The sequence below is a fragment of the Antechinus flavipes genome, chromosome 1 (genome assembly GCF_016432865.1).
Source record: "Antechinus flavipes isolate AdamAnt ecotype Samford, QLD, Australia chromosome 1, AdamAnt_v2, whole genome shotgun sequence".
Classification (NCBI taxonomy): Eukaryota; Metazoa; Chordata; class Mammalia; order Dasyuromorphia; family Dasyuridae; genus Antechinus; species Antechinus flavipes.
The window spans coordinates 163,138,359-163,159,880 of NC_067398.1; the positions used below are offsets into that span (position 1 = coordinate 163,138,359).

A 21,522-nucleotide genomic window follows, 5' to 3' on the forward strand; every position below is an offset into this window, starting at 1 on the left:
CATATTTCCACATTTGTTATGTTGTGCAAGAAAAATCAGTCCAAAAGAGGAAAAATCATGAGAAGAAAAAAGCAAAGAAAGAAAAAAGATGAAAATACTATTTGGAACACAAAGTTTTGTAAGGGTGAATGTCAAAAACTATCTTTGCATGTAAAAAGATTTTATAAAACATATTTTAGCAGCCTTTTTCTGGCATATGGCAGTGAAAAAACATAGATGGGAGTCATGCACCCTAAGATGGAAAGAAAATAGTATGAAAGCAGCTTTGTTCTGGAGAGAGAAACATATCACTAAGATTATCCAAGGAACTTTAAAAAAGGGAAAGAAGATGTTAAGGAGGAAAAGAAATCTATAGGAAGGAGAAAGAATGGAGTACAATGGAACAAAAAGACAAAGAGACAGAACAAATCCACAAGAGAAAGGAAAAAATGAGCTAAAAGAAATTAAAGAAATGCACACAATAAACAATAAAATGCTAAAAGTAGGTCACGGTCATGGGAGAATATTAAAAATCTGAAAAGCCTGGACAGCTAGGTGGCGCAGTAGATAGAGCACCAGCCCTGAAGTCAGGAGGACCTGAGTTCAAATTTGACCTCAAACACTTAACACTTCCTAGTTGTATGACCCTGGACAAGTCACTTACCCCAAATGCCTCAGCAAAAAAAAAAAAAAAGTGAAAAGTTAAACTCCTGCCTTAAGAGGAAGAGGGAATGAATAAACAGGATAGCAAAAGGAAAAATTGAATTCATGAGGAATCTGTGATGTGGATAATTAAATATTATGAAGCATTAAAATTGTTTGTTGTTGATTCATTCCATAAATATATGTTGAACAATGTCCATGCTACACAAGGCTTTATGCAAGAGCTTGAGATTAGTGCAAAAGAGGATGCCCTCATCCTGGTCCACAAGAAGTTTACAGCCTCACTGGGGAGGTGAGACATATAACATAAGGTATAACACACAGAAGATGCTGTGAGAGCTCAAAGAAGGTACTGCTAATGAGATTAGGAATAGCATTGTGGAGAAGGAAGTATCTAAGACATTCCTTAAAGTTGGGTATTATTGGACCAGTAGAATGAGGGAAAAAAAAAATATTTTGGACTGAGTGATCAGTAAGGATGGCCACAAAGCAGGGAAGCATCATTTGGATGACTTAAGGCCAAATATGAAAGGCTATAAATGTTAAGCTAAGGAATTTAGTCTTTATATGACAGGCAATTGGGAATCATTGGAAGGTGTTTTGAGCGTAGTTTTAATATGTTTATTCTGGCAGTAATGTGGCTGAATTGGTGTGAAAAGAGAAATTGTAGTCAGGGACACTGGTAAAGAGGTTATTGAAGTAGTCCAAGTAAGGAGTAATAATAGAACACAAGAGCTTCATCTTTTAATTAAGCAGTTCAACTCTACACATTCTTCCACCTTTAATTTCTTGTGCACTTGTTCTATTACTCTTATCTTGCCAGATTCCAAATTTATGATAGACTAAATCAGTCAATAAGAATTAAAGTGTTTATTATGTGCCAGGCACTATACCAAATGCCAAGTACTAGGGATGCCAATACAAGAAAAAAAGAAAGGAAGAACCTGCTCTGAGGGAACTGACATTCTGGTGGGGAAAGACAACACATAAAAGGAAAAGGAGGACATGGCACCTAAATCTCAAGAATGAAGGATGGACTTTTCGCCAGAATGGAGCTGCCTGAAGAGAAGACCCACATAGCAAGATTTGCATTTAAGAAAAATTACTTAGGCAACAATGTACAACAATGGTGTCAAAGTCAAATAGAAATAAATTTCTACATTTCTTCCAACTGCATATTGACTTAGAAAACAATAAATTAACATTATCCACATTTTATTGTATTTTTGCTTTATTAGAGATCTCCCAATGACATTTTAATATGGGAGTGTGAGAATTTACAGTTTGAGTCTTCTGGATAGGATAGACTAAAGTTGTTGGAGATTTGAGGCAGGCAAACCAATCAGAAGACTATTTCAATAATCTGGGCAAGAGATGATGAGGACCTGAACTCAAGTAGCAATTATGTGAATACAGAAAAAGGTCCACTGTGAGTGGTGTCAAGGTAGAAACATCAAATGACTGGGGTGAAGGACTGTGAGGAATTCAGGATGTCAAGTTTATGAGCCTAGGATGGAAGGATGGTGGTATATTTGTCAGAAATTAGAACACTTGGAAGAAAGGAAGGCTTTTTCAGTTTTGGAAATGCTGAATTTAAAATGTTTCCATCTGGAAGATCTGTTGGCAATTTGTCATATAGGACTGAGACTCAGGGGAGGAACTGGAGTCTTACATGATGTACATGCATACATATATATGTATATATACATAAACTCTCATCTCTATGCACAGTATATCATTCATGGGGATGACATTAAATCTATGAGATCTGATGAGATTAACAAAAATGGAGAGAGAGAAGAGGTTACAGGGCAGAACCTTGGACAGTACCTAGAATTATGGGCCATATAATATGGATAATGAGCCAGAAAAAGACTGAGAATGATAGATAAGATGGAAAACTAGGAGAGAATAGTGTCCATAAAATGAGGGGATTGTACCAGTTTAACTCTAAGAGAGGCAGAATAGTCAAGTAGAAAGTCTGATGGAATTGAGGCAGAATTTGGAATTTAAATCCTGATTGTTCAAGTTTGTTCAGCAAGTCCCTCTAAAGGCCTCAGTTTCTAATCTATAAAACGAAGGGGTTGTACTCTATAGTCACAACCATCTATTTCAGTTCTAAATCTATGGTCCTAAGTGCACTAGAGAGCTGTACAGGTCTGGTAAGATTTTTTTGAGCTAGTCTGGTAAGAGATTTTGATTAGCTAGTGACTTGAGGGTAGAAGTGGGGAAGGTGAAGATGGCGGGCACATAGTAAGTGCTACATAAATTTTATGTTATTATTTTTATCACCATCATTGAAAAAGTCATGGGAAAGTGAATTCCTAGAGCTGCTTTATAGAAAAGAGGGAATGATTTTGGCAAATTGCAGCATGGAAATGTTTTATGCACACAATAAATAGGGTCTCCTTCTTTCTCTCCCCCCCCCCCCCCCAAAAAAAAAACAAAACAAAACAAACAAAAAAAAAAAAAAACAGTATAGAAGCTTGTGAACTTCTGGAAGGTCAGCAAAGAGAAAGCATGACAAGGAGCTAGGTAGCCAGGATCCAGGAAAACCCTGGTTCCAATCTGGGCCTCAGACATTTACTTGCTCTGTGACTCTGAGAAAGCCATCTAACTTCTGAGTGCCTCAGTTTCCTCATCTATAAAAAATAAGGATAAGAGTAACCACCTCCCAGGGCCCTTTTGAAGACAAAAACAGGATAGTATTTGTAAAGCATCTTGCAAACCTAGAGCTATATAAACACTGGGTACTGTGATTTTACTTTCTTTCACAAGGACCTAAGAAAAACCATTCGGTCATTTTTTTACTGTTCTTGCCTTCCAAGACTGTGTCTTGGATCAACATTTTCCTTGTTTACACCTGACTTCTTTTTTTTCTCTTTGAGAGGGAATGCAAGAATGAAAAAGCATTTATTAGCCACTCACTGTGTGCCAAACAACTGCACTAAGCCCGGAGGATAAAAATGGAAAAGCTGACAATGTTTGTCCTCAAGGACCTCACATTCTAACAGGGCAGACAACACAGAGGAGATTTTCTCTGCAAGTTAGATGGAAAACTTGTCCTTATATATTTATATATATTTATTTATTATAAATATATTATATATATATATATATATATATATATATATATATATATATATATATATATATATATATATATATTTTTAACGTTGATTTGTCTGATAGGGCCAAGAACTTTCTTTTTCTTAGTAGATGTGGCTGTTGAGGAATCAGGGGCTGCAGCTTCAGTGGAAATAATTATCACATAAAATTTCTACAAGATTTGCTTTCCCAGACTGTGACTACAGGAGCCATGACTGAAGTAGGGCTGGTAATCAGGGAAATACGACTGTTTCCAGGGCTCTTAGAACTGGCTGATGACACACATTGGGCTTAGAGTCAAAAGGACTTGAATTTAAATTCAGCTTCAGATCCTTATTAGCTGTATGAGCTTGGGTAAGTCACACAATCTCTATTTCAGTTTCCTCATCTGTAAAACCAACTCCCAGGGTTGTTATGAGTATCAAATGAGACAATATTTGTAAAAAGCATTTAGCACAGTGCCTGATATATACAATTAACGTTATATTATCTTTATATAATAATACTGTTGTTGTTCAATTGTTTTCAGTCATATCTATCTTTTTGAAGACCCATTCAGGGTTTTCTTGGCAAAGATACTGGTTTGCCATTTTCTTCTCCAGCTCATTTTATAGATGAGGAAACAGGGAAAATAGGATTAGGTAACTTACCTAGACATACATACAGCTGGTAAGTGTCTAAGGTCCTATTTGAACTCGGGTCTTCCTGGCTCCAGACCTGCCTACTCCTTCTATTTCAACCTCTCATTGCTAGGTTCCATCTATCATATTTACTCGAGTATAAGCCGAGTTTTTCTGCCCAATTTTTGGGCAGAAAATCCCCTCCTCGGCTTATACTCGAGTCACTAGATAAAACATGTGTAAATATCCCTTTGAATGCCCCCCTGCTGTGTAGTACACAGTGCGAGTGCCGACTGTGATACTATAGGGCAGGTTTGCTACGGTGATGCGGCTGTTCCTGTAGTATCAGTTGGTAACCGGACTGTATACTAATGCTGGCAACCGCTCTACATACGTATACCAGCATCCGCTCTCCTCCTCTGTGGGCACCGGTGTGCTATCTAAACCTACTGATATAAGTTTTCCTAGATTTTTGGGTTAAAATTAGGGGCCTCGGCTTATACTTGAGTATATACGGTAGTTGAATCTGACCTTCTTTTCTCTCTCTTCTCCACATTCAATAGGAGGATCAGGAGGTTAGGGTTGCCTCAAGAAGGCTGTGAATAACATGAAGAGACACCAGCAGCATTCTGCAGCTCACATATGGGCAACACTGTAACCTTCACCCGAAGTCAACAAGAAATGCAGAGGGGTTGACATTAATGGCTACAGAGGCAGCTAGATGGCACAGCAGAGAGGATACCAGCTCTGGAGTCAGGAGGATCTGAATTCAAATTTGGCCTTAGACACTTAATACTTACTGGCTGTGTGACACTGGGAAAGTCACTTAATCCCAATCAATTTGCCAAAAAAAAAAAAAAGCTATTAATAGCCACAAAGCTTTCCTTTTCACAACCTTCAATCTAATAGTATAGAAAATGAATTGGATTTTAGAAAGATCTTGGTTTGAGGCCTTGCTCTACCATTTATTAGTTATGTGACATCGAGCAAACCACTAAACTCCTCTGAGTTGAACAAATTTAAAGCTGTAAAAGACCTTACAAATCATCTAATTTAACTCTCTCATTTTATAGACAAGGTAGCAGGTGCATAGAGAAGAAGTGAAATCACTTCCCAAGCTGCCCAGATAATAAGGGCCATGCTGGGATTTGAATTCAGGCTCACTGACTCCAAATCCAGAGCTCTTTTGGTAATGAAGCTTAAATGATAAATGTTAAGAAGAAATGTCAAACCCTTTCCTGCACTGCCTGAGGAAAACTCCAACACAGACTAAAATTAAATGGGAAATATTTAACAAAATAAATAAATATTTTGTTAATTTTTTTCCTTTTTTTTTCTTTTTGCTGAGGCAATTGGGGTTAAGCGATTTGCCGGGGAGTGAGGGTAGGGGGAGGGGGTAACTGATTTGCCCAGGGTCACCCAGCTAGGAAGTTTTAAGTGAGTGTCTGAGACCAGATTTGAACTCAAATCCTTTGACTTCAGGGCTGGTACTTTATCTACTGTGCCACCTAGCTGCCCCCCTTTTTTTATTTTCTAAGTCAATATGAGTCCATTTCTATTTAAATTAGACACCCATTAATGTAAAGCATTACATGAACAAAAAATATAATTAACTTCTAGTCAAGATGGCTGAAGAGGAGGCAGATTCCTACATATCTACTATAGCAAAAATCTGAAATATATACCAGACAGAATATGGTTCAAGAAATATGAGAAACTACAATAATTCATCTTCCTACTCATTTAACTCCAGCAGTTTTCTATCACTTGTAAGATCAAATATAAAATTCTCTGTTGGCATTTAAAGCACTTCATTATCTAGTCTCCTTCCTACCTTTCTACTCTGCTTATCCCTTACTCTCCTCCACTTTTAGATCCAATGATACTGGCCTCCTGCCTATTCTATGATGAGGTGCAGGCAAATTACTCTGCTAGATTAGCTAAATCAAGACTTTTTATTTAGCTCTAGGCCAATCACATTCAGAATAATGACTTAAATGACATAGTCAACATATCTTCATTGAATATGAAATATAATTAATTTGGCAGGCAGACACTCAATATTCAAGAATGGGTATCCTTCAGTTTGAGAATGAATCTATAGCCTATGGTTCAATCCTAAAGCCTCCAGTATTGACTCTTGGGGAATGACACAGGATTATGAAGACTAGAATTCAAATTCACCCTCAGGTATTTACTAGCTATTACTCTGGGCAAGTCACTTTATCTCTATATGCCTCAGTTTCCCCATCTATAAAAAGGGGTTAGTAATGATATATAGACCTTTGTAAATCTTAAAACTATATATATAAAGACTCGTTATTTATTCTGGGATACTTAGTTCCCAGACACTTGCATGGCTATTTTTTTTTTCTTTGACAATCTAAAGGAATTAAAATGAGTGGTAAGTTTTTTGTTAACTTTCCACAAATATCCACTTTACTGCTTTTCCCTCAGAACAGGTTTGCACAATAGTTTCTATTCAACAACAACATTTTTCAGCTAAAAGCGTCTCTCCATTGGAGTATTTCTATGATTCCTATCACTCATAACACTATAGTATTTCAAAAGCAGAGAGAACTTGTAAAGGGCTGAAACTCTGAGTTGATGCACTGAGGTTGGACAACCAAGCACTTAAGGCTAATTACCGATTGGATAATACTCTATTAGCATATGCTTGGAAAATGGCCCTTCCCACTATTCTGTGCTGGCTCGATCTTTTGGTGTATACAGAGAATTGTGGGAAGGATTAAGGGATGGAGTAAGATAAGCCAGAGTCACTTTGGCGGTAGATGAAGAGAAGGAAGGTCCATCCTGTTCACTTCTACCCCTAAAGACCAAGAATAAAGACCAATCCTGACTTTGGCTGATTCTAAGGCATCCAGGGTGCCAACTCGGTCTTCACAAGAACTTAGTCAGATTTCCAAGTACCACTGATTGTTAAACATTGTATTAAAATAGCCAATATCTTGCAAAATACCTTGCTTCTGTTTGGGCACTGACCTTGGAGGCACTACTGAAAGAACAGAGAGCTAGAGTTTTTCCCTTGACTGCAGTAAAACACGGAGGGGTGATACTAACTTAAGTCTTAGTCATTCTTGAAAAAAACAATCAGTGCTGAACATTTTCAGGATTTCCACAGTAATACAGATCAGTATCTAGAAAAACCTGAATATATAACATCTAAAATGTTTGATGAGATAACCTACTTCTGAATAATCACTAACATTAATATATTAACAAATCCCAGACCTAAATTATTCATTGCCCCCAATATCAAATGTTTTAGCATATATTTTCTAATAACGTGTACCTAAAAATAAAATTTTTAGCAGCAGATGTGAGTAACTATTAGATCTTAGTTACTAAATTACTAATACTCCACTCTGCCCCTTTTCACAAACACACAAAGTTAGCAAAAGACATTTTGATTCATCTAGGGCGATATTAATTTGTATTGCATATTAATATAGTATTGTGTAATTGTGCATATTGTTACCTGCAAGGTTCATAGATATCAACCTTCACTATTCTGTTCCTAGAGTAAGAAGATATACTTTAAAAAATCTTTTGAGTTCATGCAATCCTTTTTTCTTGCAAAATAAGAATGAACCTGAAGTGAAGTCTGAACAGTCTCTTTAAATGTCAAGTAATTTGGATATAAATACATGAGGAATAGCAATCATGCCTTGCTAGTTAAAACATGGTGATTTAAGACCAAATTTTCACTGAATAACAAGCACATACTTAATAATCTTCTTTACTTCCTTTCTCTGAAAGGGACTACATGATTTTAACATTTGGTTTCAGGCCTGGATTTCCTAACACTTCTCACCCACACTCTCTAAAGACCCAAAAAGGTTTTCCAGTACTGGAAATGAATAAATAAATGGGAAAAAAAATTGCTGGTAAGACAGCAGAGTCACTCTTCTTTCTTTTCCTTAATTGGAGGAGGGAAGAAGGTATAAAATATGATTCATTCCTACAATTTCATTGACAGAAGGAAGTTGCAGTAAGAAAACACCCCCCAACAATGCAGACTGGCAAATGATCTGCAACTTATAATCTCAGAGAGTTGCTTAAGGGCACTCTGAGAAGTTTAATGACTTTTGAGAGTCACACAATCATTAGGACTTCCACCCACTCAACTCAAAGACTGTCCCTCCATCAATTAAGTTAACAGTGTCATTTTTTTAAAAAGACATGGGGGAAAATCAAGCATATAGGTAAAAATCCCAATAAAACTTAAGGAAACTATTACATCTTATAATTTTAAAGAAACATTTAAAATTAAAAAGCATACTGAAATTATACTCACATTTGTGATGTATTATCCATTTAGATTTATCTCTGTATCTGGTGCATATAAAATAGAAATATTCTTTAATTTCAATCACATGCTTCCAAATTCTACTTTTTTTGGGTCATGAAACTCTTGCTATAGCATGTTTTTTTTTTTTTTAAATACTAATAACTAGCTGAGAAAGCCAACTAAAATGATAAACAAAATCCACAAATACTCAGAAAAACTAGCTTGTACCAGGAGATCATTATATACTTTAACAACAATACTATATGATGATCAATTCTGATGGATGTGGCCTTCTTCAACAAGGAGATGAAACAAATCAGTTCAATAGAACAGTAATGAATTGAATCAGCTTTTACACCTAGTGAAAGAAGTCAGAGAAATGAGTGTGAACCACTAACATAGAATTCCCAATCCCTCTATTTTTGTCCACCTTCATTTTTGATTTCCTTCATAGGTTAATTGTACACTATTTCAAAGTTCAATTCTTCTTGTGCAGCAAAATAACTGTATGGACATGTATACATATATTGTATTTAACATATACTTTTAACATATTTCTGGGGGAAGGGGTGGGGGGAAGGAGCAGAAAAATTAGAACAAAAGGTTTTGCAACTGTCAGTGCTGAAAAATTACCCATGCATATATCTTGTAAATAAAAAGTTATAATTAAAAAAAAGAAAAAAGAAATAACCTGTAACTGAAAACATTTACATACCGGAGTTAATATTTCAAATTTAAGATTTACTAGTCTTGCTCAATTAAAACTGTGTTCTTGGGATAAGAAAATATATTGAAAAATGCAAGCAATGTAAAACAAGATACAGTTGTTCCTTCCGCATCATAGGAGTTAGGAGTGTGGGACTCGATCTGGAAAATCTAAGTAAAATTTTTTGAGTCTTCCTTTGTGGCAGAGAGAAAAAGTCTGAATCTTTTCTTTTTTGTGGTGTTTATAGTACCTTATTGTAAAATTTGGATTAAGTATTTGATTATAGGCTTTGAATCATCTACTGGCCTTCTTCACTTGTCATCTGTGGCTTCTGAAAAACTCTCCCCAAAATTCCCACTTAATTTCTTAAACCAACCCATAATGTATAAAACCCATATGATGGGGAAAGCCACAATGTGGAAGAGATAACTGTAATTTTTTTATATGTAATTAAAAAAATAAATACAGTATATCTCAATTTCTTTGATTTATGAAAAATAACTATAAATTATATTAAGTAGTGATTTATCCTTTTGATATATCTTTGGATATGTGATGTAATTGTTATGATCACTTAAGAGTCTTTTAAAATTTTAAGTACAAACAATAATACACTGTTGATAAATTATATATTACATGTTTATTAAGGGTGCAACTTTTATGTAAAATTTACATTATATGAAAAAAAATCAGATATTTACAAATTTTTGTAAGATAGATTTGCATTGTTCTAATTACAACCCAAAGTAGTAACAATCCATAAAAACTCAGATTCATTAAGAGTTCTATGTTTACAAATTCTTGGTTAAGACACAGGTACAAAGTATAGCACTGTATATAAGAGCAAGGACCAGCTTGCTAAATACATTTCTCAATGAATATCTACTGGCATTTGGACACCATTCATGGGTTTTTAACAGTGAAAAAGCAACATAAGCTTGTATGGCTTCAAAATTGTAACCTGCACCCAATACAAATTCGTGTGTCAATACATGGGGTGAAGACTGGTAGTTAAAATGTAATGAAACTTAACCATTCCACTAATTTAGAACTTTTAAGCAATACTTGATTAAAACAAACATGGCAAGTAAAATAATGTCTGGATTCCAATAATAAAATGTTAACTGCCCAATAAGCAGTTTTACAGCAAAACAGATTCCAGTAAGAGACCACAATTGGCAATTAAAGTAGCACAAGAGGAGTTAGAAAGCCTATACTATTTATCCTCACCATTTAGCAAAGATTAACATTTTAGCAAATGATGGGTGTGTATTGCTTCAGTCAAATCTATTCCAAAATTTTCTAATAATGAATGAACAAAAAAAAAAAAAAAGCACATATAATATTTAACAGTGAGGTGTTTCATTTTTACTGTATTTAGTGTGTAAAAGAATTTACATTAATGCCTGATAATATAGGTCTTAATTTCTGTAAAGCATAACTGACCAATTAGTGGTTTTATAAAAATTGCACACAATACAATATATTATTGCTTCTACTATGTAAAATGAAGGACCTTGGTTTTCAGCATTATATATAATTTCATTTACATTTACATTTGATCAAGCTTTATTTGTAAAATCTGCTAGGTGTTGTGCTATCAAAGTTAGTAGCTTATTTTAAGAAATGTTAAATAAATGCATCACTCCAAACCCTATTTTTACTGTGTGGCAATTAACAACATACTAATTGAGCATTTTTTCCCACTTGCTTAAAATGAACATAAATGGCAGTATTTTTTCCTCCGCTGCCAGAGATGAGCCTTTCTAAAATGCTATTCCTCACTAACAGTACATTTATGCTCACAAACACATAGCCAATGAACACTTAAATCTCAAATAATGAACAAGAAGTAAAGGGAAATGCTAAGTTTACAGTTTAAAAATCAGTTACATGGTTATTATTTTTATTCCAGAATGTTTTAAAATTCATACATCTTTGTTGAGATTAGAATTAAATAACTGAAGGCAATTTTTTTTCCGTGAGCATATTAAAAATTCTTCATCTTTTACAGTAGTTACATTTATTGCAATTACCCCACAAAGAAGTAATCCAGTATTTTAAAATGCAACTAAAGAGCATACTCCAGTTATCCTAATTTTCCTTCTGTATCCCAAAGGGACTATAAACTGTCTGTATTTTATATGAAGAACTTTAACCATCCAAGTTTCTATATAGAAGATCCAGACTTTAAGAAAGGAAGTGAGGCACATTAATAAACACAAAGTGGACAGGCACAATTCTGTTGTTTTTTTTTTTTTTTAAAGGCACACATTATGTAATTCATATAAAAATAAATTAAATCTACAGCATTAATTCATCAAAACAATCACAACTTCCATAAAGTTAACTAACTGCAGAAGTAAGTCTCTCTGCTGTCCTTTGCAAGCTTATTTTTAAACACATTGCACTTGAGGATTTTTTAAAAATCTTATATAAAACACCATTTACACTTAATTAATATATGTTATATGGGAATCAAATTATCCTTTTTGCATGCTCTAACTCTGAGCCTATTCTCTGATGGCACATAGACACAATGTGAACGAGAGGGTTAAGTTGACATTATCCCAAATTTTGCATTTTTGTTCTGCTTGCATCCAACATCAAACAGATGAACCTGTAAAACTACCTTGGAATTTAAAATTTATGGAGAGCTATAAACAGTTTGTGCTTGCTCTCCTTCAATTTTTAAAAGTTTGATGTTTATGCCATAACTTTTCTTTTTCTAATATAGCAACTGGTTATTTTGACTTTCAGCCTATATAAATTTATTTCACTAAGTATTTGAATAAATGTACTTCCTGAATATTGATCATTTACAGTGTTGAAGATCACTTCAGTGCTATTCCTTTCAAATGACTTACATTAAAAGTGCATTTTTAGGTTTTGTAGTCAGCTCCAAAGTAGGTCAAAGATAAAAATATATCGAATACATGTTAAGATAGTGTTTGGAAGGTAGAGTTAATGCAGAAGAGCAGGTTTGTACTCCTTTGATCCAACAATTTTCACAGGGACATCAACAATCTGCCAGGTATCGTCCTGAAAATACAAACAACCCTTTGCAATTATGATTCCCAAAACAGTGCAGCATTTATACCCCAAATAAGGAAATCTCTATGTTGTTTTAGATACAGAGTTCAAGTTCATAGCTGTTTAAAATACAGACACCAGAAGAAGGTTTAGCCTAAAATGAATATAGTTTGTTAAGCACAAAAACCACTTTCATGTGTGCATTTATCTAACATGTCAGGAACATTTCAACTTTATGCCACTGATTATATATCACTTTACAAATTAAAAAAATTTTCTTTGCCTTCCAATTTCAATTTGTATGAAGGGTCTTCAGAAATGGATAGAAAACATGCAAGTATTTCCTCAGTGAATTAAAAGGTTCAAAATCTCATAACTTACCAGTAGCAAAACGTTTCTTTATTAAGGAAAGCCTATAACCAGTGCCTAGAAGCTCAATGTCAGCACCTGATAAGGTACTTCCCTCACTAATGAACTGTACTGCAAGTGTTGTAGGTTTACTGGGTCCTTCTGAAAGATCAAATTTTGCTCTGAGAGATCCGGAGCCTGTAATGAAACACAGAATGTGAACAATAAACAATGGCTGCACCATTTTCAAAACACAGTCTGTTGAGCCAAAACACATTTGGCTTTAACTTTCATAAAATAACCAAGTAGAGTTAAGTGCTCTTGTGTTAACCTAAGTTCTGGAAGAGTCTCATCTGAACAGCAACTCCAGAAAACAGCTTTCTTACCTGACTTATGTTGAGTATTGAAGGAGGCTGTGTGTGTGTGGGGGGGGGGGGGGAAGGGGGGAAGAGGAGGGGGAAGGGACAAAGGGAAGGAGCGGGGGAAGGGGGGGGAGAGAAGAGAAAAGAGAGGAGAGAGAGAGAGAGAGAGAGAGAGAGAGAGACAGAGAGAGAGAGAGAGAGAGAGAGGAGAGGAGAGGAAGAGGGAAGGAGAGGGAGAAGGAGGGAGAGAGAGATGGGTAAGGAGGGAGAGAGGGAGGGAGAGAGAAGAAGAGAGAAAGAGAAAGAATGAACTGGCAGGAAAAACTTTAAGAGAAGATAGCTAAAGGAAGAACAAAGGAGGAATAATAAGAGGTGAAGTCAAAAGGAAATAATGACTGTTAATGAATTATTAAAAGGGTGGTAAGTGATAAGTTTTTACTAGCAACTTGGAAGTGTTAGGGCAACACTAACCTTCCATTAACTTCTTTCAAATGCAGGGTTTAGTTATTAAAATAAAAGTAGTTCTAATGTTTTATTAACTAGAAATCTCTTACAGGAACTCTTAAGTAGCTGTATATAATTAATATTCATTATATTAAATCTGGAGCATTACAGGATCCTGATATGTCTCCAGAGTTCTATCTATTAGAGAAGAAGGCATAACATTGTGGGCAGAGAGCTAGTCTTAGAATCAAAACAATGAGATTAAGTCCCACATTTGACACATACCAACTGTATGATTATAGAGCAAGAAATTTCACTTGTTAGAGCAACTTCATAAAACCATAAATTAAAGAGCAAGTGTGGATCTGCACTAGTTGACTATGTTTCCCAAAGGGGAGTTCCCAACACCAACAAATCCTAAGTCTAGCCCTCTTGATGCAGAATCACACAAACTGATGCATACTGAATGAAGCAGAGCCAGAAAACAATATACTCAATGACCAAAACAATGTAAAAAGAAGGAACAATAGAATGAAACAGAATGTCGTGCTATGAATTATCATGACTAAGCTTGGTTCTGCTGAAAAATTATACCTCCCTTTCTTCATTGCAGAGAGGGCTCTTTCCATAGGCATGGAATATGTGCAATGGATATGTTGGTTAGCTCTTCTGAACTGTCATTTTTTTACTATAATCTTTACTACACAGGATGGACCACTGTGTTGGAAAAAAAGGGAAGGGATATTTTTTCAGAAAAGAATGTGACACAGAAACAAACTATATTCATAGAAATAGGATGAAATTTTAAAAATAAAAACCAAATTATAATAAATATGATAATTTAGTGTTGATGGAAAAGCCAAGGAAAAAACTTTGTGATTTTGATGAATGTCTTGACAGTGGCAAATTTTTTATTGTTCATTGCCTTTAAATCCCTCCACAATCTAAGTCCCATCTACTTTGCTTCACACATGCTACTTTCCAGCCAATCTAGTTTATGCTAATCTGCCTGAAACATGCTCATTCAGCCCCTCTCAGCTTCTTAGATTTGACTCCAGGTTTCTTTAAAGGTTCAGCTCAGGGACAAAAGTTCTTCAGGTCCCACCAGTTCTCAATGCTTCCTTTCTTCTAAAATGACTTTGTATTTTCTGTGAGCATATAGTTATCTTTTCCCCATCCCTCCAAGATAAACCCATTGAGGGAAAGAACTGTTTCTTTTTTGTCTGTTTTTGTGTCCCAAAAGCCTATTACAGTGTCTTGTACATAATCAGTGCTTAATAAATAAAGTCTGGTACTAGGTATGTCATTCCTTGAGATACAATTTATAACAGACCCACAAGGCTAGAAATCTTGCCCTCTCCCTTACCGGCCCAATCTAGCCCATCTTCCTCAGATAAGAACAAAATCAGCAAGGGGAAAGGAACACTTGATGACAATTCCATTTATGTTTGTCTTTGCAAACATTATCCAGCAGTTCCTTAAAAATTTTTAATACTATTCTGGCTACATCACCCAATTATGTGCAAACATTATGATAGGCAGAGGTCAAGACATGAAGAACTGACATCAAGTTCAAAATTTCTAATCCTCTTAATTAGACACTTGTCTTTTTATAAGAAACATTATATCTAATAGTATATTCTAGTTTTCTATAATCTGGTCTGGAGTTACTTTAAACATTTAACTAAAGCTACTAGTGAATCTTAATGAGGTAGTTTTTCATTTCTTGACATATATCTTCTGATATTTAACTAAAGAAAATTCTGAAGGTCTCTAGGCTAAAGAAAATTCACAAGTATAGATTTTCTTTCCTTTGTAATGGCTACCTACCTAAGAACATATAATAGTTTATTTCAATTATATAGGAACATATTTCCCTCCTACTTGATCATAAGCAATTTAGGGAAGAGAAGGAACACCTAAACAAATCAGCACAGGATCCATGATGTTTTTCACCTAGAAAGCAGGTAATATTTGCTTAGCAAAATTTTATGAATTAGAGATAAAGGGTTAAATTGGTTCCTTCTAGTTTTAAATAAATCTCAGATTTTATCAACATGTACTACATAACAGCTCTCTTTATACACCTCTCTGAGACAAAGAATTGTGACTCTTAGCATCTGGGTATATAAGGCACTTCCCATAACAATGAAGTCAGAGCTCTAGAAAAATGTGAGGAAACTTTGTTCTAGACTTTTATATTATGATAGTATCATATTTAAATTTTCAGGAAAAATTTTAACTATAAAAACTATAACAGCTACCAAAGATACTTAAACATTTTAACAGGATTATTTTAGCAGAAGAAAAAAAGTGAATGTATATGTTAATTTTGTATTCATTAGAAATTCAATTCAATAACAAGTATTTGATGAAATCATGAAGGCTATAAATTCCACTTGGTTAACGTGGCAAAAAAAAAGAGCAGATAGATGTACCCCAAGTTACAAACTAAATTATCTCAGTAAAAAAATAAAAGTTAAAGAAAAATAGGGAAGCTTTAGAAGAGAAACACCCCCAAGTTACAAACTAAATTATCTCAGTAACAAACTAAAAATGAAAGAAAAATAGGGAAGCTTTAGAAGAGAAACATCCAGGAAAGCATTCTCCCTTTCATTCTGGATCCAAAAAGAAGTAAGTTTGGCAAAGGGCAGAGAACCTGTGATACCAAATTGCAATAAAATAAAGTAGCCCCTCAGTAAAGAGATTTGTCCAGGAATTTGTAGAGGTTTATTTAGGCCAAGATTGCTTATTAACACTGGGAAGATTCAATGTGAATTCTCAGTAGTTTGAGAGAACAAAAGTGAATGGAGTTAAATAATGATTAAAACCATTTTAATTTTGGCAATTTAATTGTACTAACTTGTTCTACTTCTTTAACTTTTGTAATAAATAACATTTCTTCCTAATATTGCACAGGTAACTAATATTTTAGAATAATAATACTGATTAAAGATTTACAGAAAAAACACCTCCAAAACCAGAATTATATTGGGGAGAAGTGAGGAGTAGTGGCTAGAAATTAGAAGACCTAGGTTTGAATCTTGGCTTTGCTACTGATTAGCTACAAAAATGTAGGCTAATTACTAAACCTTTGTGAGCTTTCTCATGGCCAATGAGACCCTTGTCCACCTTCTTCGTGGCTGAACAGACATGCTTGGAGGAGAGCCCACACCTCTCTGAAAGTCTGTCACCAATCAAAGTAGAAACCAAATGCATTGTAGGGACTAAGGGACAAAGATTCAGGGAAGGACCTTTAGGGGCCCTTGTAAATATAACTAATCTATTCCAATGACTTCACACTGAAAAATATAGTCATATGTTTACTTACCTCCATTTTCTGATTTTTCTGAAATACCTGACAATTTCCAATAAGCTTTCATTTGTTCTGCATTCCTGTAGTAAGAATATAAGATGACTTTTTTTTTTGGCTCTCAAGGTTTTCACATTTTTTTTAACATTTATTTTTATAAAAGCTTTTTATTTTCAAAATACATGCAAAGATAGTTTTCAACATTCACTCTTGTGTTTCAAATTTTTCTCCTTTTCTTCCCACCCTCCCTTCCCTAGACAGCAAATAATCCAAGTTAAACATGTGCAATTCAAGAAGACTACTTTTTAAAAAATATGTTATATAAAAATATGTAAGTATGTAATTATGATAATAAATTTGCTATTATAAGATGGAAATGGTATATGCTAGTAAAAATTGATAACATATTGTTATTCCAAGGCTAAGAAAAGTATACACAAGCTATTTAATTTATCCTGATCTGATATTGGTTACAAAGAGAAAGGTGTTCAGAAACTAACACAAATCTACCATCAATGAGTGGCTGTGTAGGTGCAAAGCATACTAGACTGTCACCTCAGCTCTTCTAATCATTGTCTGCGTGACCTTGACCACAGTAAACCTCTAGGCTTCATTTATTCACCTGTAAACTAAAAGGACTGAATTGAGCTCCTTTCAGCTCTAAATCTAGGACCCTGGAAGATAACTTAAAAGTTACATTCTTCCAGCAGTAGCATCACTTGGCTTGAAAGGTAGCATATTAGATGCTCATAATTATTCCTTTTACAAATTCTTTTGAGAATCCAAATATCCTAAGAATGGGGAATCCCCTACCCTAAAGAACTCAACTCAAGGAAGATTATTATGTGTTGTTGCCTTCCACCTTCATCACTTCACTAGCTGGGAGTCCTTTGGAGACTAAAGCTTCTGAAAAAGTATACTACATTCTCCATGGTCTCTTTGCTTATCAGAGCCCTGGTTTGACTGAAGACTCAGTGGATGTAGTAGTTATAGGGAGTCCTCCATCTTCTATCTGTACTGATCCCTTGGAGGTACCAGTGCCAATGAAGCATTTTTTCTCCCTATGATAAGCAGGAGTCCATCCAGAATGGAAATAGTCCATCCATGAAGGAAAAGAACTGAACAGAACTGAACTATTAAGAAGGAAAATATGTATTTAGCAATTCCAATTGAGTCTCCAAACACCTGCAGGAACACCCAACCAGGCAACCTACTACATTTTCAGTCACCTTCAATTGTCAGAAAGTTCTTCCATTAGAAACTATAAGCAGTCTCCCTATGATTTTCACTAAATAGAACAGATCTAGTTAAAAAAACTTGTGTGAAACAATTTAGGAACATAAGCAGCCTTTATGCTCACCCCAGAACTTAAGGGATATCTACTCAAGTTACTAGAAAAACGGGAGTCAGGTTCCAAATAGCTTACTTGTAAATGAATTTTTGAAATTCAAGGCCTTTGTAAATTGGGTACTGCCAGTATTACAAATAGAAATTTGGCAAAAAATAAATAGTAAATTTAATTTACCATACTGCAGGGGGAAGTGACTGCATGTTTGTGACACCTCCATCCACTGGTACTACCACCTGTATGTTAGAAAGCACACTTGGTGCAATCATAGCCTCTGGATTGTATTTATAATCCACTCTAACATCTGTAGTGCTGGTATTACATTTCCAGTAAGTAGCAAGATTCAGAGGAGTTGACTGGATACCATTTGATGATACCTATAAAAGAGAAAGAGGTTATAAAAATCAGTAATTACAGAAATTAATAATTAATAATGATAAAAATCAATAAAGTAATTTACTAGAAAATAAAGTGAAATAGATTCATTTTTAGGGATATCACTACGAATATCTTTCTAAATCTAAGAGCCTTCTTTATGAATGCACATAAGGGGGAAAAAAACATTATGAAAGAGTTAAGTCAGGATTGCAACAAAACTCAATGTTATGATTCTTATCTCCTATTCTCAATCTTTTGATTCACTGATCTACAGCAAAATGAATGAATCTGACTCAAAAGTTATCATATTAGAATGTATTGCCATTGTGGCCAATGCTATAATTACTCACTATCAAAGTTAACTGAATTTGATGACTTGATAAAAGGCATTTTAAAAATTCTGGAACTATTTTTTCTTAACAAGTATGTACAGAAGATTTATTTTTAAAAAGCAACAACGTGTACAAGTAAACACAACCCCAGATAGCTGTAAGCAAGAAAAAATACTGAAACATACATGTAAAAGAAGAATAAATGATACACCAATATTTATCATGATGTTTATTCTGCTAGCTAGTTTATTAATGAAGATGACAACTTCTCTCAACTGTCCGTATGTCTTAACATTATTTATCAAAATATTTCAGTCAGTTTAACATGGATGCAAAGTTTTTAAAATTGTTCTGCAAAAGGGTAAAGGAAATAGAGTTACCTGATATTTTAAGACATCCACATTATAATAAGAAGCAGATGGATTTTGCTCAGCTAGCTTTTTGAGGTAGACAGTGACAGCTTGCATGTTCATCCAAAAATCTTTTGCACTGGAATCACACTGTGATGGATCACTATTTGCAATCATTAAGATATAAAGAAAAGAAAGAACTGTTTCATTAGAAGAGAAATTTATTTATCATTTGTATTTTAAATAATAAGCATAAGATTAATCTGTAAGTACAGAGAAAAGGAACCATAAAATGAGATTAAAAAGTTGCACCGAAGGAAAGCATGTGATAATAGTAACAATTTGTCAGGAAGGGGTTACAATAAAGATAATTTTTAAGAGTATGGGAGGGAAGCCTACAGTATCTGGAAAGAATGTCACAGATAAGAGGTCATAAAGCAGAATAAAGGCTAATGACATACAAATGTGTACTATGATATCTACTTAAATATTATAAGGCATTTCACATGTAAGCCAACTATTTCAAAGCCTAAAAGAGTTTACTTGAAAAATAAAGAAATCCCATTTTAAATCTTTTTTTTTTTTTGACAAGTAAAGTATACAAAACCTGAATATGAGTTGTGCATTTGGAAGAATCTGCTCTAGTTTGCTTGTATTTTTAACTCTGAAGCAGAGTACAGCTGGAGAGGGATTGCTAGTGAACACTTTAATAATTCCACTTGGAAATGATACTGTCATGTCACCAGTAATCTTTACAATACACCTGAAAAACAATTTAAGAGAGAATTTTTTTAAAAGGCTGCTCTATCTAAAAGAAAAACCTGCTAACGACTCATACAAAAAAAGTATTTTTCTGATACTTGCGGCTGAATAGCTTGTCAATTTGAATCATAAAAGTGATTCCAAGTGAAAGCTTTATAGTCTATGGGAAATAACCCTGCTCATTCAGCTATCATTTCTTGAGATATGGGTGCAAACATAAATGCAAATAAATAAATAAATGAAATGGGAAATAATATTAATAAGAACCACTTTCACAAAAAATTTCTAAGGAAGATTTAACTCCTTAAAGAAAGAAGACAAAGCTGGCCAAAGAGTCTTTATATTAAGCAAGTACATTGTAACTCTGTTGTAAAGTTTACAGTCTTACTAGCAATAAATCAAAACTTATATTTCCATGTAGTGAGCCAGCCAGGCTGACTCTCCTCCCAAGCTATACTATATCTATAACTCTGACTGCCCTACAAATATGTAATGTTAGGCAAGGGAAGAACTGGCCAAGAGGGTGGATAATTTAACTACTGATTTCACTGGCAATTTTTAGTATGAAATGGTATATTACAATTAAAATGATAAAACGAAAGGCAATGTAATAATAGCAGCCATGAATAAAGGAAACCAAGAGTCTCAAACCTGTCTTTGAGACCATAGGCAAATGATTTAATAACCTCTTAGTATCCCAGGAAAGTCTCCAAGACTATATGTTACAAAAGACTTGTGCTGATCAAGGGAATTCCTCACTGGGAAAGTTCCCCATACCAATGAAATCACTAACTAACAATCTAATTTTTAAAAAGTTAAATAACAACAACAAAAAAATACAAAAAAACCAACCCATATTCATAATACAATTTGCAAAGTAAAGAATTGACTAACTTGGAAGGATCTGCTCCTTTAAAGTAAGCATTCACAGATTCAGTAAGGGCTACTGCAACAGGTAAGGTATCCTGATTTCCAAGACTAACAGGGCTGGGACCACGTGAAACACCTAAAATATACATAAACCACATGTTTAATTCATCTTAGTAAGTTATCACAAATGCTCTTAATGTTAAGTTTCAGTGAAGTCCAAAGCATTAATCTGGAGCATAAAAAAAGACATCAACAAAAACACAAATTGGAAGACAAAAAAGAGTAATCTGACACACTTTTTTTTCTTTTTAATATGAAAGACCAAAAAAGACATAAAAGGGAAAAAAATAATAAATTAGGGTTAAAAAGAGCATTTAAAAAGACATAAAACTTTTTCTTAAAACCAACATAGCTTAAAGAAAACAGAAACTAAATCTTTCTAAATACCAGTAGGCAGAAATTGAACAGGTTAACTTTTCATATTTCAAGGTCTTGTAAATGGGGAATGATGATTCAGATTATAAATACATTCAGTTTAAGAAGTTAGTTAAATTATAAAAGAGTAAAAAAAAAAAATAACAGAGTTCTACTTAT

General features: G+C 34.3%; 1 protein-coding gene across 1 annotated transcript in view; it reads right to left on the minus strand.

Annotated features, from left to right (window-relative positions):
* Window positions 1-10,009: 10,009 nt before the first annotated feature.
* FCHO2 (FCH and mu domain containing endocytic adaptor 2) overlaps window positions 10,010-21,522 on the minus strand; it is a 152,213-nt gene continuing 140,700 nt past the window's right edge. The window contains exons 21-27 of the mRNA XM_051992371.1: window positions 20,953-21,064; window positions 19,904-20,059; window positions 19,327-19,459; window positions 18,414-18,613; window positions 16,907-16,971; window positions 12,803-12,967; window positions 10,010-12,430 (exon numbers count right to left, since the gene is read on the minus strand). Of these exons, the coding sequence (XP_051848331.1) occupies window positions 12,408-12,430; window positions 12,803-12,967; window positions 16,907-16,971; window positions 18,414-18,613; window positions 19,327-19,459; window positions 19,904-20,059; window positions 20,953-21,064 (854 nt within the window). The 3' untranslated portion in view covers window positions 10,010-12,407. The remainder of the gene's footprint in view (window positions 12,431-12,802; window positions 12,968-16,906; window positions 16,972-18,413; window positions 18,614-19,326; window positions 19,460-19,903; window positions 20,060-20,952; window positions 21,065-21,522) is intronic.